At 48.3% G+C, this 25913-nt stretch overlaps 1 protein-coding gene across 2 annotated transcripts; it reads right to left on the reverse strand.

The window, feature by feature from the left end:
* Window positions 1-380: 380 nt before the first annotated feature.
* NDNF (neuron derived neurotrophic factor) lies at window positions 381-22708 on the reverse strand. 2 transcript variants are annotated; one of them, XM_050974013.1, is made up of 4 exons: window positions 22594-22708; window positions 4387-4584; window positions 3315-3439; window positions 381-2440 (listed from the first exon to the last, which is right to left on the reverse strand). In XM_050974013.1, the coding sequence occupies exons 1-4, from the start codon at window positions 22608-22610 to the stop codon at window positions 1050-1052; spliced, it is 1731 nt and encodes a 576-aa protein (XP_050829970.1). In that variant the 5' UTR covers window positions 22611-22708; the 3' UTR covers window positions 381-1049. The 2 variants fall into 2 exon arrangements, with proteins under 2 accessions (XP_050829970.1, XP_009094538.1); XM_009096290.4 differs by lacking the exon at window positions 22594-22708 and adding an exon at window positions 20940-21152.
* Window positions 22709-25913: the final 3205 nt, after the last annotated feature.

The raw sequence follows: 25913 nt of genomic DNA on the forward strand, positions 1-25913 counted from the left end.
TTTAGAAAATATGATATCTAGAAATATAATACCTTAAAGAAATCTACACCATGGAAATAACTGCAAATTAAATGAAAGAGTCTGGGGTTTTGGTAGCACTGACATTCTTGTCAATGGAGAAAATACTATCTTTTCAGCTTATTACTACTGTGGTCAAACTCAGCAGCATCCGGAAAGCAAATGCTTCCAATGACAATCTAACAAAAAAATAACAAATGACCATACAAAAGATCTGCATGGCCTCTAACTCAGACTCCAAGCCACGATGAAAAAGGAAAACCAAATTCAGTCCAAGCTTTAGCATGTGTCGTCTGTCCCCACACCCGTCTGTGCACATAAAATGTCAAAAAAAAAAAAAAACCAACAAAAAGTCAATAATATATAATCTAATATTTTTTAATTTTATGTACAGGAATATAACGTTATGGCAACTTTGTACATGAAATACATACAGTATTTAAACATGAAAATCAGCTAGGTAAGAATTTACATTAGCATTGAAACTGCTTCATGTGCAGCCCAGTTAATACTTAGTTTAAATCTGTACTTTATTGGGGGAGATTTTAATAGTTTACAATCATAGAAACATAAACATTTAAAACAAGACTCTATAAAATAATTTACAGAAACCCTACCATCTACACTGAGAGAAAGGGCATACGTCTGTGAGTCGTGTGTGTGAGTAACAAGGTGAACAAATGATGTATCTCAGCCTCTTAAAGTATAAAATAATTTAGAAGCAGTTCATGCAATATGGAAGCAAAGGCGTGCCAGTTCCTCCGAGGTTTTCTGCTACCTTGGACATCTACTGAGCATCACATGTGGGTCACTGGACACATGATAGCACTGCTGCCAGGTGCTACCAGACAGCACCAGCCTCAGTTCCTCCAGCCAATGACTTATGTAAACATAAATATACAAGTTGATATCTTCTCTACACAGTACAAATACAGGTCACAACTTCTCAGCTGTGCAAGTAGTCAATCCATATACTCGGAAGCAGAATAATGCTCAGTCCGGAGTTCCCTGTGTTCCTCTGTCCAGGGGCACTAACAGAACTTCCTGGTTTTCACCAGTTTGCTCTGGTATTTCACCGAGTGCCCGCCGTGCCCTATGACGTAAACATCCAGCAGGTAGGACTTGCCAGGCTGCAGGCCTCTGATTGTCTCTGTGGTCACTGCCTTCTGGATGTTCTGGCTGTGGAAGTATTTACACAGAACCTTTTCCGACTTCTTCCTCGTGTCTGGACCCAAGCATTGGTTCTGCTCTCTTTTCTTCTGCTCTTCGTTGTAATTGTCATCCACTTCCCTCTTGTAGATGCAGAATTTGTTCCTCTCCTGCGTGCCCAGCCACGCCACGGTGACTGAGGAGCACGTGCGGAGCTTGTCAAAGGCTTTGATCCGTGTGTCTTCGGGAAGGGAAGGGAAGGACTGCTTGTTAGGCCTGGTTGTAGCCAGGATCTTCAGCATGGAAGCGCCTTTCTTGCTGCCCTTCAGCCTAATCAGGTACTTAGCTTTCGCTTTCCCCCGGAGCTGGAACTGCCGCACGCCCTCCACGCTTTGAGACAAGAGGAGTTTTCCATCCCTCCTAACTTGGATCTGAACAGCATCCAGGCAGGAATGAACAGAAAAGGTGACTTTTTGGTGAGATGAAACAGGGGCAAAACGTAGAAATTTGGCTCCCTTTCTTTTGATGAACACATCTGTAACTTTGCCGTCCTTCAACTCGACTGTTTTCTGCTTCGCCTCCTCCTTGGTCCTGGCAAAGGTGCCAACATAGGCGGTGCTCATGTTGGTGTTGGTGTTCACTGCAAACATGTCAAAGTAGTACTGTGTGTCTGGCTTCAGGTCAGACACGGTGAAGATGTTCTTGTTCCCAATACAAACTCTATGCAGGTCAACTCTTGGCTTTGGGGACGTTTGCCGCCCAAACTTGGACGCTTTTAGGAAACCGCGTTCTTTGCCAGAGTTGTTGTCTGCAGGGAAGCCAAAATGGGCAAAGTCAAAGGGACTGAAATCCAGACCTGGCTTTGGAGCCATCATGAAGGCGTCGTCAGAGCTGAGCTTGGCTTCGACAGCACAGAGGCTTTTGAAGTTGTGCTCTTTGTTGATGACGATGCAGTACTGGATGGGCTGTCTCAGTAAGGAGGCCGTGGGGCTCGGTTTCCATGCCAGGGTCACCGTTGTACGTCCCAGAGAGGTGACATCGATTCTGGGATCGTAAGGTAACTCAGGATAAGGCTGGTCTGACTCTGGAGTCGTGGTTGCATACACTTTAAAATGGGTGTCTTTCTCTGTCGACAGCAGATCCAGCTGGTACAGCCCAGAGGGGGAACTAGAGGACACAAAGTACTCCACGTCATTGCCTTTGTAGGAGAAGAGCTCTGTGCCTTCCTCATTGGTAATCTGCTGTTTCTGTTGCTCAAGGGGCTCGGGGTCACCTGGAATACAAGCAAAAGAAAACATTTGTACAGACACTCTCCGCAAACGTGAAAAAACAGAACTCTAAAAGGCGCATTTTGCTACATAAAATACCAAAGTGAGATGGAAAAGGAAGGTTTTGTCTTCTGAGGAAGATGTAATTGATCAACACTTCCATCAAAACAGAAAGAAAAATTGGTTTGGCACTCCGGTTAAACCCAAACACAAAGAAATTCCACCTGACCAGCATTAATGGAATTTCATGAATGTTAGCTAACACCTTCCACTCGAGTGTCAGGGATCCCACTTGGAGTTGCCATGCGAATTTTTCGAGGGGAAACTCGCTCACCTGCCTGTTCCTGGATATGGACCCTTGGCTTTGGCCGTCTTAGTCACACTAAAATTTTGTTGCTAAACACATTGGGGACCAGAGGTGTGTCTGCCATACCATGTGGCATATGGGAAAGGTCATCACATGTGTCAGAGGCTTGGCAGCCCTTTTCTCTCCTGAGCAGCAGCTACACAGCTCTGTGTCTGGAGATGAGTCCTCCAAAGGGATGAGCTCAGCCCTGCTGCAATGCCAGCCCTGTCTCTCCAGTTTTATCTTAGTAAACACCTCACAGCAAAGCCCCCATCAAAATGAGTCACTCCGGGCAAACACAGTTTGCTCTGGCAGCATCCAGACCCTGTGAGTAAAAGCTGTAACCTCAGCTTTTACTTCTTTGTAGTCCTTTTCCTTTTCATGTTGCTACCTGTTGTCAATCTCCTGCACTGGAAGAGTCAAACAGCAGGAGATCATAAAGACAGGCCTGCTGTGAGACTCGTGTTTGAGGAACCTTAAAGCCAGGAGAAAAGCAGAGAAGGGGACAGGGGAAGTTGCTGGTGGTTTGTTACCTGATCCTTCCCCACTGGCTTCCTCTGGGAGCTCCTGCACACTCAGTTTCCACTCCAGAGGGGCATCGCATGGTGTCACTGTCACTGCTAAGGGAGTGTTGTCCTCTTCAACCACGAAGAAATACCTAGAGGGAGGTTGACAGGCCCACATGTCAGGAACTCCTGATGGCAGCCAGCTGGCAGGGAGTGACTGGACACAATCAAGGATGGTCTTGGTGGGGCCCCAGAGTCAAAAGTGCTACCAGCAGGCAGAGGGAGTATGGAAAGGCTGGTGGGCCAGAGCTAAGGAGCATGGCTCACGCTTCTGTGTCAAGGCAGAGCAGAGGGCTTTCTGGCCTCCTGCCCTCCCCTCCAGCAGCTTTACTTCCTACCTCTATACTACCTAGATACAAATAATCACAGAGATATAAATGAGGGAAACAGGAACTTAGGGAGATGCTCTTCCAAGCAGGACACACATTTGACATTGTATCCAGATAAGCACATGGAGATACACACACACCCAGTGGCCCTCCCACATCCCTCCAGGCACCACACACCAGCTATTGTAAAATGTTCCTCACAAATGAAGGGTGGAGGAGGTATGTGGTAGGACACAATGCAGCTCTTCCCTAAACTTTCTGGAGCCTCAAGTTCTTCCCCAGTCTAAGCCTCAGTATTTTCTGACCCACAGGGTGAAGTTTGGGAAGTGGGGATTTCAGACCAGGCTGCCTAATGCTGCTTCTTTAAAGCACAGTGGGGAGCAATGAAGAGGGACAAGTGGGGTGGGTCAAGCCTGTAGTTTCTCATTTCCTTCCTGCTCCCATTGCCTCCAGACGTGGTTAGTGACTCCACTTCAGGGAAATTCTGCAGTCTGGGGGAACTCTGGGCTTATCTCAGAAATCAAAAAAATTGGACAGACCCTCAGCTGGGGAGGCCAGATTGGGCTGGAGGCTCACATATTTACTTCACCAAACAGAACGCTGGTATTTATATTTTTCTGTTTGGGATCCAATTTGTATCTCAAAGCACCCAGAAACCAGAGCTACTGTCTTCCAAGTTCAGCTTCCACACTTGGGCCAGACAGAAATACCTTTTGGGGGTGTCTCGGAAGAGGTAGCTGCTGATTTCGGCTCCGTCGGGGATGACTGAGGAGTCATGGAAGAACGCCTTGTCCCGGATCTGCATCTGGAAGAGCTCCTCATCCCTGGTGGGCAACTTCTGGGGCCCGGAGTGGAGTGGCAGCAGCAGCAGCAGCAGGAGCAGCAGCGGGCAGCGCAGCAGGATCATCCTGCAGCAACGACAGGGGGTCTCACCTCAGGAGGGGTACCACGTGCAGCTCGTCTGTGCTGGAACGTGGGCACACCTACAGCAACCTCACGTGCACTTTGTGTTTTGCAGGTACCTTCACTGCCACACAAACACCAGGAAAACTTGCTGTAAGGACCGAGCTCGCACTGTCACAGCGCTTGGATAACGGGCGTCACCAAGGTTTGCCCATCCTGAGCAGTAACCGAAGCAAGCCCAGGCACAGGTTTCAAACTGGAATCACTACCAAAGAGCAAAAGCCTTCCACATGCTTTGGTGAGTTACACTTTGATGTTTTGCCACAGCAGAAACGGAGCTCGCTGGCCTTGGGAGTAAGCACAGAGCAGATGGAGGGTACATTGGCTTTGCTTCCCCTAGGAGACTTTGGTTGGGCTTCCAACAATCCTCTGGAAAGTAAATATTTCCAGTGAAACTGTTCTTGACAAAAATAGCGAATTAGGAAAACATGTGATACAAACCCACACGTATTCAAAGCACATTGGTATTAGCATGCAATTCAGCAGGGCTTAATCCTCGAGCCTGATGGGAATTGCAAAACACAAAAGCACAGAATCCTTTACAAATTAGGCATAATAATTCATAATCTCAGCCTTTCATTATTATGTCTAGAACTAGGTCAGAAATGTCTACCCTAACATATACAGTGGGACAGCCTGGAAATCTCCTTTCTGTACTGTAGATGATCTCATCTATAATGGACCTGGGATGGGGGTGAAAGGGGAAATTGCCCATTTCTGGTACAAATGTATCAAGTTTAAATTATTAAATTATAACCATTTTTAATTAGGACAAAAACGAAAGAAAAAAAGTTTAGGCCATTACCTTAACTGTGTTAGCACTGATTTTGGGGAGTAACATGCTAAAAGCTGAGCTGCCAGGAACAGCTTATCTTGTCTCTTGGCTGAGTGTGCAGTCGTGCACTGCTCTGGGTACTGCACTGCGAAGCAACTACTATTTTATAGCAAACTCTTCCTTTTACCTTGAAGATCAAATCTGTCACTGAGATAGTTCCTTTTCCCACCACCCCTAATATTTTATGCAAAAGTAGCAAATATAAAGCTCCTTGAGAAGTGGCACACTGTAGTCCAAGCCGTACTAAAACTGCTCTTCCTAAATCCCTCTTCTCTGCTGCCTCCAGCTCCCCTTCTGTCTGTCCTGCTCTCAGGACAGCTCAACACAGCCACTCACATGCTGGGTGACATCAGCAAGGCCGTGGAGGGCTATTTTCACCCTCATTTTGCTTCCTCTGCCTCTGGCATTGTTATTTCATCATTTCTTCCACCAACATGCAGGTGCCGCCCCACTCATCCCTCCTCTCTGCTCTCCCCTGATATCAGCTCATTCCCTCCCCCCTTTTCTACTGTTTTCTCCAACTCCTGCTGTCCAGCTCAGTTCCTTCATCTTTCTGTTTTCCCACTGAAATCAGCAACGGGACAGGGAAAACTCATGGCAAACTCAGCAGTATCCATGAGCCAGGAGTGATGTGGACCCCCACAGGATGCAATTTTAAGTCTCAAACATGTGCTCTGTTATCATTTGGGATGGTTTAATGACAGGTTACTGCAGTGCTCTGCCCTGCAGAAGGGAAAGGAGTCCAGGGCTTTACCCAACACTACAGGTAAATCCTGATTTAGCTTTCCCAGCCTTTGTCAAAATCTATCCCAAACAGCTCATGAGTTAGCTTTTGATGACAGGGGATATAGTTCCTCAAATTCAGACTGGAGTGTTGATACTTACCAGCAAAGTTAAAGACATTTGACCTTTTGGAGCAAAGATCATGAGTCAAAATACTTGCTGGCTTGAGTCACCAAAGCCAGCAGAAAGCTCCTCTCACACAAAGCACGATGAGTTTCGTGTGCTCTATCACACTGTTTATTGATTTTTCGAGTATTATTGTTGGCCAACAGGGATGAAATTCCTTCCAACTTAATCACAACAGTTACAGCAGATTATTTGGTTAGGTAAGAAGCTCTGACGCTTTCTGCAGACAGCGTCCTCCACATGAACCCCCCTGAAACTGCAATCCTGTGTATTCCCATAGTCAGTCCAGTGCAGTGTAACCTCTACTAAAATAAACCATTTTGATTATAGGCTAAGCTTCACTTCTTAAATAATTTCACTAGCTAATGCACTTTAAAAACTCCCATAAACAGTGTTTCTGCCCCCCTTAACAGCTACAGAGCAGTGACAAGGTACAGATTTGTCTGCAATTTCTTTATCTAATTGCAAAAGCATTTCAGCTTAAAAATAACTCCAAAAAGACACATTAAATTTAGTTCTATATCCCCGCCCGTCCCACACATGAAATACCTTGCAAAGTTGTCAACTGTTACTGAAAAAGGAAACTTTTATAATCTCTGTTCTTTGACAAATTGATAGAATTTTGAGTGCTTTTATTTCCAGGTATCTAACCTCAGAGGCTTAAAATGGGCCCAGTTTTCATGCATGACACTTCCAAAAGCAGGACAACAGCAAAGAGGCATCCAAACCTGGCCCACAGTTTTTGGAAGCTGTGCTGTCAGTGTTACACCACCCTTTCACACCAGTTAATAAACAGATTCTAGTTTTTGCAGTGCACTCATTATGATTTGGCAGGGTTTCAAACTAAACCCTCTGTAGTTTACTCATGCAAAACATCAACAGCAAAGCAAAAAGCCCATTTATTCATCCCGTGTTTGTTTCTGGGCAAGCTCACCAGTGACTTTGACAGAGTCCCTCAGAAAATGCACTTGCTAGATGTGAGTCCGTGAATTCGTGCTCTGCCACCCAGCCCTCAGAAACTCCCAAAAAACCAATTTTCTTGCCTTGGATTTGTTTTTAGAAGCCAGGTACAAGCTGAGGCCTAAGCACTGCACTGCTAAGCCACACAAATTACATGAAATACGTTGTGTGATTTTTTGTTCTCTAGGCTGTGCCGCCTCCTTAAATGGCTTTTATTCCGTTTTCTACAAGTTTGTCTTGTTTTCTTTTCTTTTAAACTCTGAGTCAATATTTTATTGATATATTCCTGCTGACTGGAGGGATTTTCCTGCTGTTTATCACTGAATTTAAGAGAGTGCCAAAATAAACAGTCCTGAGTGAAATAATAAGCACCGTTTTCCTTCTCCAGGACTGCAAAAGTGCCCTCTAATGGCCCGTCTTTACCTTTCACTTCTTCCCCAAACACTGTCTCAACTGAGCCTTAAACCCAGAGGGAAGAGTCCTGCTGGCTGACTGACCTGGCAAGTCAGACTGAGCTTGGAGCATCCAGAGGGTGCCATCTCCTCACAGGCAGGACTGCTCCCAAGGGACAAGGCCACTCAGTTTTGCCTGCCAGGCACCAGGACACTGAACCCGGGCAGGCTGAGGGATGCCAGGACAGGTGGCCAGGGTTTCCTTGGGTTTGAACCTGGAATGTGGCAGTGCCGTCCCCAGGTGAGCAGCTCCCAGGCTACACAAACACTGCAGAGCAAGAGCCACACCTCAGGAGATGTTTGCTTAATGAACCAGCTGCATTTACCTAAAAAGATCAACAGATGAAAATACATGCTGGACATTGGAGAGGGCGATACATGATTTTAAATGCTTCAAAATTTACCACCTTGCCAGAGGCTTGGGGCTTTTTCCTTCTTTCACAAAGTAAAAATAATAATTCTATAAATGACATTTTATAAACTTGAGTTATAAGCGCATAGATGAAAATAATCATTAAGTCAGCTCGTGGGGTTTATGACAATTACAATTAAGTCTTATCTTTTTAATAATCTCTTTACCCAACCTTTCCAAAACCCCACCTACAAAAGCCCTACACAGCCCTCTCTCCTGCTTTGAGACTTCCATCTGCAAATCTCCGGGTAAACTGCAATTAGGACCAGAAATGGAGAGGATAATGGGATTTACAGCTAGCTCAGGTCCTGAGCTGAGGGACAAATTAGCTGGAGCGGGGCAGCACCTCCTGGGGTTTTCCCACAGGCTCAGCAGGATGTGGGCACATCCTCAACCCAAGCCAGAATCAGGTGGCCTTGGGGACAAATGAAATCACCCCATTTTTGATTTCCCTGCTCAAGCCTGTGGTATTTTCTGGCTGGCCTTTTTTCCAGCACTGAAACACGGCTGTGCAGGGTACGCTCTGTAAGGGATCAGAGGCTCCCTGCCTACATCCCACCACAGAAACCCCACCCAGCAAACCAAGAATCCGTTTTGTTTGGCTCTTGGGGATCCAAGCAGTTGTGTCCTCCTGTTTGGGCTTCGCTGTGCATTTGTTTAACACAGGTACTCACCCAACACACCTATGCTGTGGAAAAAGGGAGCAAAATATTGGATTCACCACATGCAACACTGGTACCTGTTCACAGTCCTCTTCCTTGATCTGTGGAAATAATTCACTTTACTCCTCAAATGTCACCCAGACCTGTGAAGGACTTACAATACCAAAACAAAATGATCTGGGTTTACCTGGAGCAAATGCATCTGGAACAACCAAACCTTCACGTAAATTACAGAGTGGGAAGAGCACAACTGTAATTTAGTGAGGATAATTTCAAGGCACTGCCTGACCCAGCGCTCTTGTGTTGCATTTCTTCTCTTTTTATTGTATGGATGGTTAACTTTTTTTCCTCCTTACATCCTATTTTTAAACTCTGGGGTGCTGGGGGTGGGGTTTTTTCCTGTTTACATTACCCATGCTACATCTCATGGTAAGTGCAGATTTATTAATGTGATTTAAGTCCAGCTTTGGAAATAAAAGGGCACTGTGTGACTTCTTTTACTTATTATAGGAATGCTGCAAGTAAAGAAGCCATGAGCTTTTCCATTATACACTCCATTTCCAGAGATATATGCCACAAATACATGCACCTCAGCACACACAGTTATCACCTGAGCACCAGAGGAGTTTAAAAGCACTTAGAAATTCGATTGTAATGCAATTAGTTATTTTTAATGTGCAAACAAGGAAAAATAATGCCTTTTCAATTTAAGCATTTACTATGAGCTGCTCAGTTTGTTTGCTTAGGGGGAGGCCAGAGGGGAAAAGTGAAGGCCTGCTGTTTAATGCTGACTATTCCCTAAAGGATGTGGAAAACTCCTGGTATGCTTTTCATTTGGACTTTTTTGTGGTTCCTTTTTTTTTTTAAAGCATCGCTTTTGAAAACTTGTTGTCTGGTCCTGCCTGGTGCCTGGGGAAAAACACAGACCAGGCAGGGCTGTGGCACCTCTCCAGGGGCTTGAGACAAGGAATGCTGCCCCAATAGGGATGCAAGGGTGTATCACTGTCTCCGTGGATTTTAAAGACCGATTTTTTGTGTGGTTCCACAGCCAGCTTGACATTGCAGCTCCTGTTGGCAGGACCAGCTGTAAGTGGGAGGACAGGAGCTCTTAGGGACCTGTAATCCATGGATTAAAGCTCCCTAAGTACGCTGGGACATGATGGACTATAATGGTGCCTTTGAAGCACGGAGGGTCTACCGTGTCAATAATCTGTGGATTAACCAAACGCCTCTTGCAATTCCAACTCAACCCACAATTTTCCTTTGCTGGGAAAACTATTGTTTTAGCCAAGTAAATCACTGTGGCATTAAGGGGAAAAAATACAACCATTTAAAAGTAGGAAGGTTTGAAGAAATAGGGGTACATTTCTTCCAAATCTTAATGGACAACAGTGGCAGGGAGCTACAGCTTGGGGAAGAGGTTAACTCCAAAGGGGCGTCATTAGAAAATGCAGAGCTGTCTCAAATTAGACATGTTGAAAAGCAAACATACTCAGGGAGATACGGTATCAATAAAATCTAATTTTACATGGACTATTTTTTTTCTAAGTTGAGACTTATTTATTTTTCCACATTTAGTGGAAACAGATTCAACCCTGATCACATCAAAATCGTCACCCTGGAGCTGGTGGCAGCTGGACGCTTCAAAAACCAGCTGAGCCAGGAGGTGCCATTTGGGACGCTCAAGGAAATGCCTCATAGTTCTCCTTTTTCCAATCAGAGACCACATACCAGCACTTCTGTCTTTCACAGCCACCTCTGCCCACGGGACTCAGCGCCGAGTGTCAAACCCAAACAAACAGCGCGTCCCTGGCGGCCCCTGTTACAATGCTCAGCTTGTTCCGTGCCTCTCCTTGCGAGGGGGTGGCAGCGGCACGGGAAGCAGGGATGTGCTGGAGAATGGGGCGGCAGCCAGCTGGCAGCCCTCCCCCCAGGACAGATGTTACCTCCCCTGGCCACTCCAGCACCGGCTGGGTCCCTGCTGCTGCCCCTGCTCATCCTCCCAAGCCCGCACAAAACCTCCAGGAGGCTGGATGGCACTCCTGGAGAGGGCAGGCGTCATGGGATAGGTGACTGGTACCAGCTCCTGCAGAGGAAAATATGTCACTCTTGGAGAGTCTGACCCAACTCGGAGTAGAGGAATTTTTTCCATACTCTCAGCAGGGGTTGAGCCCCAGTAGGAGAAATAAGGCAGAGAAATCTCAGTTTGCACAACTCCAGGCCATTTCAGATAACCAGCCCTGCATGCCACGCAGCTCTACCACAAATCTTTCAGCGCAAGCGCTGGGGGTGTTTTATAATGGAAAGTAATTATTATCCCCTTGTTACAAGCAATAAAAGTAGGGCAGAGACTTTCCTTGTTCAAGGAAATCCCAATATAATCCTTTCCTTTAATCATAAAACAATAGCTACTTTCCTTGGCCAAGTCATTCCGCCTTCAGCACAGCTCTCCGGGTGTAGGTTGCTCTCTCTCTGTAATGAATTTCAGCAAGGGGATTAGCGGGGAGGAACACAGGAACAATTACAAATTACAACCAACACCAGCGTGTTGGTATTTGCTACAGAGTTTCCCCACTGTTCCTCTGGAATACTTCAGTCTGACATTATGAGTGAGCACCCTCGCCAAAATCCTCCAGGGACGGGGATGAAATGTCAGGGCATGATACAGAGCAGGAACACAACCAGGATCTGCATCCTGCTGCTGCATCCTCAAACTGGGGGGGGGGCAGGAAGGCTTGGAAAGGTGCTACAACACAAACCCAGAGTCATTAACTTCATTAATTACCAAAGGAGTTAAAGTTGCTTGAGCCATTCCTAGGGAATACCGCTGGCATGGCAGCTGCTCCTGGCCAGGGGAGAACACGAGGAGCTGGCACAGGGCAGGGAGCTGTGGGAGAGGCAGGGACAGGCAGAGTGACTCCCAGAGCAGGAGCAGGGGAAGCTGAGCTCCGGCACCTCCAGCAACAAACTGAGCACTCACATTCTGTGGAAAGCTGTGCCACGAGCACACTGGAATTCCTTATGCACTTCTCCCCTTCTAGTTTTTGGTTGGTGATTTATAAAAGGAATATTTCTTGGAAAACCTGTCAAGTGCAGAGGGGCTGGTTCCCACAGCTTCCATCAGACATGCAGTTTCCCTCGGCATCAGGAACACCACCACACACATACACACAGTTACAGACCACAGCCAGCCCATGGCATTGCTATTCCCACTCACTTCCCTACCTTTACCCACAGCAGTGACTCAGGAATTCTCCTTTGCCCTGTCACCACACTGCCCTTATTACCTCTGATGGTATCTCACCTGCCATGGCACAGAGGAAGAGCAGCAGCTTTCCAGAAAGCTGGAAGAGCAGAGCAAAACAGCAGCAGTAAGAATGCACAGTGCTTGTCTGCAATACCTGGGGAAGAGACTGCATCCCTGTGCTGCCACCAGAATGGGGTCCTGCAGTGGTGCTGACCCCAAAGGAATGATGAGTTTTTCTACTGAATTCAGAGTTTGGCCCCTTTGAGAATTGTTTAGGTTGGAAAAGACCATTGAGTGCAGTCACTAACCCAGCACTGCCTAGGCCACAGGTAACCCATGTCCCCAAGTGCCACAAGTACACATATTTTGGATTCCTCCAGGGATGGTGACTCCACCACTGCCCTGGAAAGCCTGTTCTAATGTTTGACAGCCCTTTCCTGAAGAAGTTTTTTTCTAATATCCAGTCTAACCCTCCTCTGGCACAGCTTAAGACCATTTCCACTTCTCCTATTTGGGAGTAGAGACCACTACATATTACTGGTGACCACAGTAATATATGTTATATTTATAGCTGATCCCTCAGAATTTCAAATCCCTGAATTACCATCAGGATGCAAATCTTTCTGATTGCACTTACTATCCAAAACTGGATTCAGTTTTAGTATTTTCTGCCTTCAGCTTTAAAAGTATGCAAAGGAAACCTTAGGCCCTGCAAGTCCTTAAGGAACCCTCAAGGTGCTCTCTCATAATGATTTGTTGCATATCAGAGTAATTTCACAGATGCTGTGTCTCATTTTCCCTAGCTGGAAGAGGGCTGCTGAAAATATGTAAACATTTGTCAAGTGTTTGAAAATGGAAAGTATCAAATGTAGTGCTGAAGCTGTTGATATTTACATATTTCTACCAGCAACTCTTAGCGTTAGACCTGGCAGATCTCAGCCACAGCAGCAAAGACTCCAAGATCCAGCATGGATATTGTCTCCCACACGGATCCCCACCATTCCCAGGAAGCAGCACACACCATTTCTTAGCACTGGTTCCTGAGGGGCTGCCATGGCTGAGAGCACAGGATGGCTTATCCTGGATGAACCACATCCAGGGAGCACAACCAGCCTCGGCACTGCTCTGGGTGTCACTCAGCAAATTCCCTCTTCTGCATGCTCACTCTCAGACAGGACATGGGTAGGTATGAGAGGGAGCAGGAATGCTCCCACTGCCTACATTTTGTATTTACTCCCCCGGCATCCTGCTTTCAAAAAGACACAGATTCCAACAGATAAATTAGAGAAATTAGCTCAATAAATTAGTGAAAGTTGTTACTGGAGGGCATGAGCTCCTCCCAGTTTCTCGACATAGCTACCTGCTGTCCCCACCATGGTGCCTGACATTTCCCACTGCTTCCAGAGAAAATCCCAACTTCCCCCAGCTGCTCACCCAGCATCACTCAACCCCTCCAGTGCTAAGAACCACGTAACAGGGCAAGGATTTGACTCCAAAGGGCAAAATGATGGGGAGACAGTGAGGCAGAGCCATGGAGATTTTCTTGGTCAGAGCTGACACACTCTCACCTCTCTGGAGAGGCTGGAAGAGCCCACAAGTCCAGCCACAGCTCACCAGCCCCCAGCCCACCACACCAAAGCAGGACAGGAGCACATTTGGGAGCTGCCAGTCTTCAGTCTTCCTTCTAGCACTTTTCTGTTTTTTAAGCAGAGGAATTGTGCATTTCCAAGCTGGAAAGTCCTTCCCAAGTGCAGAAGGGATGGGTGCTCCAAAGGGATGTGGCGCCAGATGTTCAAACCTGCCAGGGTTACCTGCAGAGCTGTGGTAAGGGGTCTGAAAAATCAGATTATTGCAAGGGTTGGTTTCAGCTCCACTTTGCTGCTGGGCCAGTGTTTATTTGTGCAGGCTGGCAGGGGAAAGGTTATCCCTTTATGTGCTGGCTGCCAACAAAAGTGGAGGGAGCCCATGCGGGCAGGGAGGCCAGGCTGTCATGGGTGAGCGAACATCCAAACAGCCCCAAAACCTCCAGCCCTCTTATGGCAACCATACATCCCCGGCTGACAGAGCAGCAAAGAAGGGACAAGAAGGGAGGAGTTTCTGCACTCAGAAAGGGGGAAGAAGTGGTGAGAGCTCTGGAGTGGGATCCAGCACTGCCTTCTGGGGGTGTCCTCTGCCAGCAACTGGAAATGGCTACAACAGTCTCGGATGAAAGCTGCTGCTAAAGGACAAAGCGTTATTCCAGCAACACTGCTGAGCATTGCTAAACCCAAAAAGCTGTAAATTCATAAAACAGTATCTGCTCCTTGGTGCTTTCAAAGCATCTCAGCAGAGGCTTGGCCATGTGGGGGGGGCTGTGCCCATGGGGACAATGCCCACAGGTCCCACTCTGCTCCCACACCTTTCACCAAGGGCCACGAGCTGGGGTCTGCCCAGTCCCAGGGTGAACAGACCCACAGCGACTCCACAGTGCTCAGTGGGGATGCTCATGCACCCTGTGAGCAACAGGCTGAGCCAGAGCATGTTTTGGGCTACTGCAAACACACTGTGCTGAGGTCTATGAATTTTGCATTTTCTAGTTAAGCTTTAATTGCCTGGATTTTCTCATAAACACCTTGCAACTGCTTTTCCTTAGATGAGAGGGAATTAGAATGTGCTCCATAAATTAACATAGCACATTTCTTTCCCTGAGCCTGCCACCCTGCTATCACACACTTGCAAGAGATGTCTTAGACTCACTTTAAAATACCTGCTTAATTCAAACATTAAATTTAGACTTGTTCACATGATGTGAGAGGATCTTAAAACCTACTTATTTTCTCTCTTATTATTTTTTTTCTGACTATTGTACTCTAACAGGATTATAAAAGTTTTAATCGACTGATATTAAATCTTCCCTGCAAAATTGTAACTTTAATACCCCCTAGGACTATTAGACTTTTATTCATTATTTCTCATTACTGAAAAATCAGTTTGAAAGAGCCCCTAGGGCCTTCCCCAAATAAGGATAAGATCCTATTAGTCGTACAAATCATACTCAAGTAAGTAATTCTTACCCAAGAGAGAAAACCCCCAGAGAATTAAACACAGATTTAGTAGCCAAAGGAAGGGAAGGAACAGGGACTAGAAACTGTTAATGCTGCACACTGAGGTTTTCCTTCACATCCAGAGACCAGCTGGCAGCTCCAAGACACTTGGCTTTCCCACACCATCACAATCCCAATCTGTAAACTGCTAAATTTCCACCAGGTTTCTGGATTTCAGAATGCTGAAGCACATTTAGAATGTTTGACTAAAAACAAATTAGCACTAAATCTGCTGCACCTAAACAAAGTAGAGAGAGACAGAGAGAAGGAGAGGGAGCACTCACTTCTTCACAGTATTCTGGCTGCTTTGTACAAACATCTTCCCTGTCCAACCATCCCTGCAAATGTGTGTGAGGAACCTGCAATCCCACCAGAGATGCCTCAGCTGGTCTGGTGCTGCTCTGTCTTGATACTGAGCAAGTTAAAGGTGAGAAAGATGAAAAGCATCATTTTTCTCACCCCCTAATCAAGTTTCAACAAAGTTGCCTTTTCTCAAATAATAGAGGGGAAAAAAAAAAAAAAAAGAAATGGACTCAATTAGGCAAACAATGCTTTTCCCCTGTAAATCACAGGGGAGGTGTCGGCCTCGGTGCTGTGTCACCTTGGGAGCGTGCGAGGGTCACACTGGAGGGGCACTCATATCCGGACCCGTGGAGCAGGGAATGAGGTAGGAGAGATAAATTATTGCCTTCTGCTTTTCAGTTTTCCAGGTGCTAGCAGCAAGTACCCACTGCTCCCTATCTCAGCTGTCACACCAGCAACAAACATCTCTCTAACCCCTGAGTTTAATTACCCTGAAGCCAGAGCAGTCCCAGTTGAGACCCAGCCTGAACAGCCCTGAGAAATTGGTGAGAAATGCTGACAGTACCTGCCTGGGTGCAAGGGCAGAGCCCAGGGTGAGATGCTCTGTGCAGGATCTGCTGCTCCCCTCTGGTAGCTCAGGCACGGTTGTGTTTAGTGAAGCTCTCGTGCAGTGGGGCTGGCTTCTCAGGCCGCTCCTGCTGCTGATCACTCCAGTGACATTCAAAACCCATCCTGTAAAATGCCCCCCATCAGGGTCTTGGTGAAGCTGGACTATCAGCTACCTCACACGTGAGGTGACATGACACAGTGCCTGTTTCTGATGTGTCCCACATGACTGACGTGCTCCCTGCGGAGCAATCAAAGCCATCCATGCAGTCATGAGATTTTCAGCTGGTTCCTGTTACAGCTCTGCATTAACATTTATCCTTCTCCTGTTCAGTGGGTGTCCTTGCGTGCAGCAAATGAGAAAATTAATTCTGAGAGAACAAACTTCTAATACTTACTGTCTTTCTCTCCCATCTGAATGTATTTGCAGCTTTAAGCACACTCTTCTGGAGTTAGGATTTATTATCCTGACCTGTTTCCCAATCTAAGGGCAAATACTTCCTCTCCTAATGACATCTTGTTAAAGTTTTCAAACATAACATCTCCTCAGCCTTCAAAGCTCCTTCCATCCATCCATAAGCTTATTTGAGTCGTCTTCTCAGGCAGAAACGATCCCTGTTTGATCTAATGAGGATTTTTGCCGCAGAAGTACATCTCATGATGTGAAACAGAACAGTTTCTGCGCTCTGCCTTTCCCCTAAAGCAGTGCTTGCTCACTCACTGCTCCACTCCTGAGCTAGCAGAGCTCAAGCAGTACTTAAGTCCCTTCTCACTGGTCTGACCTGGGATAGTCTTCCTTGGATGTAATTCTGATTTCTTCTGGTTTACTGCCCATACAGTCAGTTGGACCAAAATGCAGAGCTCACCATCACTCAGTGTCACACCAGGTGCTCCATGATCAACGTAACCATCGGTCTCAGGGCCTGTCTATACACTGTTCATATGGAACTTATATTCCAAACACGTATTCCTTGATCCTGTAAACTGGCTGGGGTTATCCTCCCTGATGCTGGGGCTCTAGCAGCAGTATGTGCACCCTTCTGTAAGGGCTTGCAAACTTGTTTTCTTGTGTAAAAGAGGCGGCCCTTCCCTCCTTCAGTCCAGTCCACTCCTCTCCTCTGCATTTTATAACCGAACAGAAAAGAAAACAAACCAAAAGAAAGCAAACGCTCCCCCGTTGCTTTAACTCTCACGAGTGGCCGAGCTGGTAGCCCCGAGGTGCTCTATCGCCCTCCAGGTTACCAACCTCAGCCCCTTCGAGTGCCGGGAAGGAGAAACTCGCCGCTTTCTGAGGCTGCCCCTAATGCAGAAAACGTGCGCGTTCGGCGGGGGCGAATGGAAACCCGCCCGCCCTGCCCGGAGTGGCCATCGCTACAAATTAGCAAAGCTGCCTCCAGCGAAAGCGAGCCAGGCACTGAGAAGATAAATACCCACTTAGCGCAGCAAAACAAAACCAGCCCCAGAAAGATGCGAGACCCCGAAGGGGGACAGAAACAGCCCCTTGCAAACAGTGAAGTAATGGACTTACAGTTTCATTATTCGTATAAAGTTTAGTGACTTCAAAATGAACGTGAAGCCAAGCAGGACTTGTTATCCCACTAAAATCTGTGCTGTAACTGAAGCCAGTGCCCAGATGTTCCGTGGTAAAATCCACCGCCTCGCTGCTTAAAAGCACCACATACCCTGACGTACAGTCCTGGCTTGCCTTTATCCAAACCTACTTAGATTCTGGATTGTTTTTCTAGCAATCCTTTCAACTGCCATGGGAAGTATAAAAGGTGGTCTCCTACAAAACCATTTAGTACCAGCTTGAAATGCAACCTTTCGCATAAATAAATCAGGATTTCTTTTTAATAAACTGTTTATCGCCAGCCTCTCGAGACATAAATTGTAGAAGAAAAAGCAGGGTCTGAGTTTAATAAACATCTCATCTTTTTATATATTAAGGCAGAAGACCCTGGCACACTTTAGAGTGAAACATCCAGCAACAGCCTCCATCCAGCCCTGCTGAGGCATGGCATGGAGCAGAAAGCCACTGCTTGGATGGAGTTTTCAGGAAAGGGTTTATGCCTTCATTTTTAGGGGACATCTCAGGTAGGCAAACCTTCCAAGAAGGACAAGGGGACTCGAAGATGCCCTTGCTGCCCCTGCATGCAGTTCTGGTCTATGAACTGGGTTGCTTTGGGGCAGCCTGGGCTCTCGGAGTGCTGAAGGATGCTCAGGCTCCAAAGAGCTGCACACGGAGCCACAACACCGAGCCTGCCCACAGCGCTGCATCCTCAGCCTGGCTCGCAGGAGGAGGACAGGGGTGCTGGGAAAGCCCCGCGGATGGGCCGGAGCTGCGTGCGGGAGCTCCGAATGACACACGAACACCGGCTCTGCAGCGGCGAAGGCATTTCAGCCGAGAGGGGAAGGCAGCGCAGGCGTGACGTGATTTTGAACAGCTTGCTTGACAGTTTGCACCAGATTGTATTTATAAACATTGGGGAAACCTCAGAGCTTTTCCTCAGCATTTCCGAAGTGCTCACCCACAACAACACAGGCGCGCGGGGCGATCCTACACAGCTCTGCCTCGCCTCGCTGACAAACTTCTCACAACTAAATAAAGGGGCCCAGAGTCATCTCGGTGGCATCAGCATCCCACACAGTGCTCAAATTCCCTCTCATCTCACAACCAAATCCTGACATTCCCCAGGGTGGCTGGGGCATGAGGTGACCTCCTAGGCCATGACGCCAGCGGCACATCACACGCAGGTGCCACTGCCTGCCAGGTGTGGCTGGTAGCAGGGAGCTGCTGGCAGAGCCTGGCATGTCCCCACTCAGGAGTGGGACACGCACATTTTGTCACTTCACTGGCAGGGCTGCAATGCTCACCCCTCCACAGTACAGCAATCAACAGGATTTCCATCCAGGGCCGCATGGAGATAAGGAGAGTGGGATGCACCCACAGTCCTCATCATGGAAACGTGACAAGGGATTTTTCAGACATATTATAAACCTCTCACAAAATTATGAAGCATTATCTGCTGACACAGAAAGCTCAGGAGGAACAAATATCACTGTGCTCACAATAGGGTCAAACACCGCCACAGGACCCTGGATACACCCGCACATGATCCACTACTGCATATCTCACCACGTTCTTAATGGTCAAACTAGAAGATAAAAATCTCTCAGTGTTTTAAAAAGTCCTCTTCTGCTTCAAATATCAGCAAGTTTTAAATTCTAGACGTTGCTCTGAGCACTTCAGAGAGTTGCAGTGGCACTAGAAAGCTGACCTGGGCAGCTCTCCTGCAGGTACACATTTCGCTATGAGGCAGGAGAGCGCGGCCGGGAGGATGAGGCATTCCTGACAAGAAGCAATCCGAAGTACCATTCCTAAAATAGTTAAGATTCAGCAATTTTCAAAGTAGCTGAGCAGAAACACAAAGTTTTTCCCCCTTCTCCCTCAAGGCACAGCCAAGGGTGTTGATGGTGTCCAGCACCCAAGGGCTGTTTTTATGGAAACCAGGTAATGGCCAAGCCAGCAGTGCCTGCCCAGGGTCACCGATGCCATAAATCACTCACTGCCAACTGCCCAGGGAGGAATTCACCCTCACATTGCTCTCGCCCCTTCCACTTTTACAGGCACAACTCCACTGTCTCGACCAAGCGTGAAATGGGTGGGAGCCCAGCCTCAGTGCTGGGTGGGCTGCCAGAGCAGCCTGACTGCGGGATGCTCCAGTGGAGACAGTGCCACACTTGTGCCACTGAACATCTCCTGCTATCTAGGGCTGCTCACAAACAGCCAGCTGGGACACAGAGGTCCGGGGATTTATGGCAGGGACCTTGTCTCCCCTCTGAGCTCGCCTCCTGCAGCTCTGTCGAGCCACAAGAACAGCGATACAGTTTAATTGTTCTAATTAACATTGTAACTAGATGCTAACCAGCTGCTTTGGTGGGGAGAGGAAATCCAAGTGAAGCTGCAAGCTTCAGGACCCGCTGTCTGAAACCAGCCTTCCAAAGGCTGCCTAGTCCACGTCGGTGTCGACCGGGATAATTTCCAGAGCGGCCCGGGCGGCATGGCACAAGCAGGATCACGGTCATCCCTGGCACCACGCTAACCCGTCCGGGGAACCAGGGCATGCTACCGCTCAAGTGTTAAATTCATCCAGAACAAACACGCTCAGAGAATCACAGCTTTTCAAAAACCAGCGCTAGCCTTTAACTGCGAAGGTTTAAATACATAAAAGTTCTATCTGCAAGTGATTAAACAGCGCTTTGTAGCCATTGTCTCTGCGCTGTCGAAATAAAAACAGAACCAAGGCTGCACGTAGCAAACCTCAACACTTACATCCCACCGTAGAGTTTTCTGTCTGCTTTTTTTTGGTAGCCCCTTATTTTTCGGTAGCCACTTTTTTTTCCCCCGAGAAGCACGTATGATGCTGGCGGAGCCGGAGCCGCTGCCTGCCTGGCACACCCCGGTTCCACGGCAGCGCCGGAGGACGAGCCGGGCTTCCCCGCAGCCGCACGGGCTGCGGGGCACACGGCCGCCGCGGGCTGCGAGAGGGCAAAGCCAGGGAGAAAAAAACAAACCTCGAAGGCGAGGGAGAGATCCGAGAGGGCGCCGCGGTTTCTCCCGGCAGCATCCCGCATAAGCTGCGGCGGAGCGGTGCCGGGACGCGGGCTCAGCGCCGCAGCCGCGGCTGCAGGGATGGCGCCGGGGTGGCCGCGGCCCCGGCCCCGCTCCGGCCGAGGGTCCCGCAGCCGGGTCGGGGCACCGCGGCCCCCGCCCGCCCCGGGGCAACCGGATCGGGCGGCCCCGCTCCCCGCCCCGCTGCCGGTGCCTTACCTTGCGGCGTCCGGTCCCGTCCCGTCCCGTGCTGTCCCTCCCGCGGCGGGGGAGGCTTGGGTTGATTTTTAGGGGGGCGGCTGTTGACCTAGCCCCCCGCTCCGGTGGAGAAGGGCTGCAGTGGGGACTGTGTCACGCACGTCCCTTCGCGCTTTATAGCCCCTTCCCTTCCCCACCCCTCCCCGCGGGGAAGAAAAAAAAAAAAAAAAAAAAAAAAAAAGGAGGAAAAACAATAAAAAGCTGGGGAAAGAAGCCGGGAGCCCCCCGGGCACCCGCCGCTGCCCGGGGCGAGGGCACGGCTCCGGCTTCGCCTCCCGGGAGGAGCCGCGGGGCGGCCGAGCGCCGGCAAAAGTTTGGCGGATGGGGCGCGGAGCGGCGGCGCCCGGCGCGTCTCGCTGCTGCCGCCGGGGCGGGCGGGCAGGGGGTGCCCCGCGGGCGCGGCCGCCCCGCCCCGCCACCGCTCCGCCACCGCGGGGGCGGGCCCGGGGGGAGCCCGCGGCACCGCGGGGAGCCCGGCCCGGCCCGCCGGCCCCGCCGCCCCCGGCAGAGCCGCGCAGGGGCAGCGCCGCCCGGCTTTGTGCCGCGCTCGGCTGCGCTGCAAGAGCCTACTCAACATCCATCTTGGAGGGTCGGATCCTGCCCGAAAGCAAAGCCCGGACGGGGGAACACGAGGGCCCGGAGGACGCTGCGCTCCCGCTCCTCTCTTTCACGCGGCCGCTGCTTGAATCGGTCGGGGCTGCGGGAACGCTGCGGAACATCCCAACAGCGACGGAGGCGGGAGAGACCGTCAAGGATGCGTGAGATATGGGATTTACTAAACCCTCCTGCAACTGAGCAAACAAGTCTCGAAGCTACATGTTCAACCTCTCACCTTGTCCCTCATCACGTTTTGGTCAGAGGCAGCTTTCAGGTTTGGGGGCCAAGGGACAATTTTCTTACTATTGCCCGAGAGCTGCAATGAAAAAACAAAAACTATCCTTTGCCATTTAAAAACAAACCCATCTCTTTTTGTTTCCTTTCTGGCACATCAGTCATATAAACGTCAAGTGCTACAAAAGCATTAATCAAGTTATTACTGATAGCAGCTGATGGGTAATTCCCAGAAGCTAATCATTCCTGCCCTCTTATTTCAACAGATTTGGGGAGCAAAAATTAAGTAAACCCTCCTCTTTTTTTTCCCCCTTTGCAAGACAGCTGAGCAAATCTGACAGCAAAGCCTCAGTGGAGGGATGCAAATTGTCATATTCTGTAGGGTGACATGTAGGGTGACAAACAGCTCCACTCTGTAAAGACACAACCCCCAGAAGAGCTCATGCCTTCAGGGACACGCAGCTGTCCAGACCTCTGCTAATTGCCATTAGTTAGTGCCACTTACCTCCCACTCCGTCAACTCACAGAACAGCAGGGTCCAGCCAGCCAGCATTCTGCCCAAAGGTCTGCTCACAAATATAAGTTCACTAGACAAAACCCAGGATTAAGAAAAAAAGCCCTGTGGGAGCCCCTATCCAGTTATCCTTCTGTTTTCACATCCCACTTTTGTACATATTTAACAACTCTATTCATCGTTTTCCAATAGGCTTTAAGGAGTTTAGGGAAGGGAGAAAGATAAAGTTTAGGATAAATTTATCCATGTTTAAGGGGAACCAAAAAATACCTGGTAATACACAGCATCCCGACTTCTTCCCTTCCTAGAGGATCGTCTGCTTCCAACCGCAACACCTCAATAAGAAAATCTCAGCAAACTACACCTGCTCCTCTTCTGATGCAGAAGGTGCAGAGATTCAATCCTCCAAAAACGGGAGAAGCTAAATGAGAAACCTGAAATTAGTGAGGAAAACCTGGTACATTCTGATGAGCCTCCCCCCAAGCCTTCGGAGAGTGCGGGAGCCAGACAGGAGGGATGTGCTCAGGTGAAGGCAGCAGCTACCTCCGGGTGCAATTCATGGCACAACCGGGTTTTGTAGAGCCTGCAAAGATGGCTGGCTCGGGTTTGAGGTCATTAGAGGTAAAATATTGCTACCCAGCCCAAGAGCTCTGGAGACCGTGCGCCTCACACGCAGGCAAACCGATTATTTTGGAGCCCAGGACAGCTTTAGTGCTATTGTTCTTAGGGGGTATCGCTGTGTGTGATTCCAGGGGAAGCAATGTGACATCCCTGGGATGTTATTTGCAGGGGTGTGTGCACACCAGCTCCTCTGCACAGATAACTCTTGGTTTGGATGCCTGCAGTTCCGCCTCTATCGCCGCTGTAAATCTCTGTCGTGATTTAAAGCCCAGCACAGAGTGAGGCTCCCAGCCAGAGGCACAGTCAAAGCACTTCCACAACGAGATTCAGCTCTCCCAAAATTTATAAGGTACAAAAACATTCAATGCAGATACAGGAAGCAGACTTGGGATTTAGATGCTGGAAACTACGGGAAGTCTGGGAGGTGCTGGGGCAGCCTACTAAACAGAAACCAAGCCATGAAAGCCAAACCCAGAAAATTCTCTTGTGTAGGTGATTGCTTTGAAATCCATTAAATAGTGGCTGGGATAGTCTCAGCTGCTATCCCAGCTCCCAGAAAACTGGCATTGAAATACTCCCCCCTGGAACCAGAGATGATTCACAATCACTTACACGAATAGGCATGGTCATGTACAACACCCAAGGCAAGAAGTCCTCAAGTGTGAAATGCTGCTCCTTAGGTCTTTGAGGCAAAACTGAGAAACTAAAGGGGCAAAAGGAGCCTAAATCTCTAAATGATTTCTCTCTGGGCACTCACCTTCTCCTCCCACCCTCTCAGAAGCTTCCAGGGAGCCGAGTAACCAAATTATTCATCCACACGCAGTCCCAACCTCTGTCTGCAGCCGTGCATCACTTCCTTGGGGGCTGAAACAGCTTTGATTCCAGGGAGCAAATAAATATCCCAAATTTTGAACGTCTCTAATTGGATCCCAAGGAGGGCTGTAAACTGTCTGGGTAAGAGCTGTGCTCCTCACAGTTTCCCCATGCTGGGAGGCCCCGTTAGAGTGGATGGATAGGTGCTACCAGGAAACAAGATGCCTGTTATGTACAATGGAGAAAAAGAGCAGGAAATGTTTAATAAGCTAGCCAGTGAAAAAACCCCTGAATAATAAATCTTTCCCAAACCAAAATGGAAACGGGCAATTGGATATTCTAGGAGGGGAGAAAGAGGATAATTCATCATATAAATAATTCATTGCAAGTTTTAGCAGCCGGCGCTGCCGTGCATTTTGTATGGAAGACAGATGACACTGGGAGTGCTTGCGTGTGTGCTTAATTTTGTGTATACACAATTGTTTTGTCCAATTATATGGTTCTCATTGTGGGTCAGATCTGAAGATCTGTTATCAGTAGCATTTATTACTTGGGAAAGGGTACTGCTATTTTTTAATACCATAAACTGAGGTGCTTACCCAGCCTTACCGATCGATGCTGCCCGATAACCCAGGCTGTGATGGGTTTTAGTTATGCAGCAGCACACAGAGCTCACTCTCCCAGCAGAGGGATGGGCAGGACAGCAGGGGCCTCCAGAGGCATCTTGGAAGCCTCTGGCTTGGGAGCTGCCACTGCCTTCCCCAGAGGAGCCACATACGAGCGGCCGGGTGGAACCTGACAGCAGCAGCGCCCAGGAAGGGCTAAAACTGAATGCTGTGAGCATGGAGATCATGCTCCTGCTTCCAGTAGGAATACTGATGTTGCCTACAGGTATCATCTGAGGAAGAGGGGTTTTTTCTGCCCTTAAGGGAGCAGGTGGGTGCTGCTTGAAGCAGTGACCTGTGACAGAAGTGACAGCCTTGCAGGGCCGGGCAGAGCAGAGCCTGAGCCAACACTTTCCCCTGTGTGCTGCTGCCGCCCCATGAGCACAGCCAGGCACGGAGCCCAGCACTCATGGCTGGCTCCCTGCTAGCCCCAGCCCTGGCTTCTTTTCCTAATAAGAAGCATTTTCCTTCCTCTCTCCTGAGGGAAATCCAAGCACGTGCAGTGGCTGGCGCGCCGCTCGCGACTGAACCCAGCGCTCGTGCCGCGTCCCTGGAAGTGCTGTGGGAGCAGCATGGAACGAGGCACCCCAAGAGCACAGCCCTGTTAGTACAGCACCACAACACCTCCAGGCTTCACCCAGCTGCAGGGCAAGCTAAAGCATTGCCACTGACCCTGAGAAATGACACATTTGGGCTGCCTTCAACTCATTACTTGCCCATTTTATCCAATTATGTTTTATTTATTAAGCTACTCTGGAAACTCTCCCGGCACAGACTGTTTTACACCTTCAGTGCATCTTTTTAATCCTACTGTTTTATGAACTGATTAACAAGACTTACTGCTCCAACAGCACAAAAATACAATACAAATCCAAAATATGGTCCAATTGAATCAAGAATCCAGCACTGGATTTTCCATATCACCATTGGAAAACACCTGCTGTTAAACACTACTGGAGCACTTGTTTTATTTTGCCAAATCTGATATAATATTATAAAACCAGTGTGAAGATGAACAACTTCACTCTAAAATCACAAATATGAATGTGAAAAATAATGACAAGCAGAGCTTTCATGCTCCAAGCATTATTTCTTAATCATAACTTCATTCTACCAAGAAAGAAAAATGATGCTACTTTGCATAATTTAGATAATCTAATCTGCTTTCCAGATAAAATTATTAACAAACCATTGATTTAATCTCAAGTGCCCAACAGACCCTGTAAACTCTGGTGCCAAATATCTATTCTTTTAATTAAAACAAATGAATTTAATAAAGATGACTAGTATGGTAATTAGAGCTATTATGAAGTATAGCCTACTTTGATCTAGAACACACAGCCTTTAATTCTTGTGTGAAGGTGTTCCCACAGACACAGCCCAGACCCGAGTTCTTGTTATATTCCTGTCTTCAAAGAAGAATTGTTTCAGACATGTCACTGCAAAGTGTTGGTTTAAGTCACTCTTTTCCCAGCACAATTTACACACTCA

Source organism: Serinus canaria, chromosome 4, assembly GCF_022539315.1.
Source record: "Serinus canaria isolate serCan28SL12 chromosome 4, serCan2020, whole genome shotgun sequence".
Classification (NCBI taxonomy): domain Eukaryota; kingdom Metazoa; phylum Chordata; class Aves; order Passeriformes; family Fringillidae; genus Serinus; species Serinus canaria.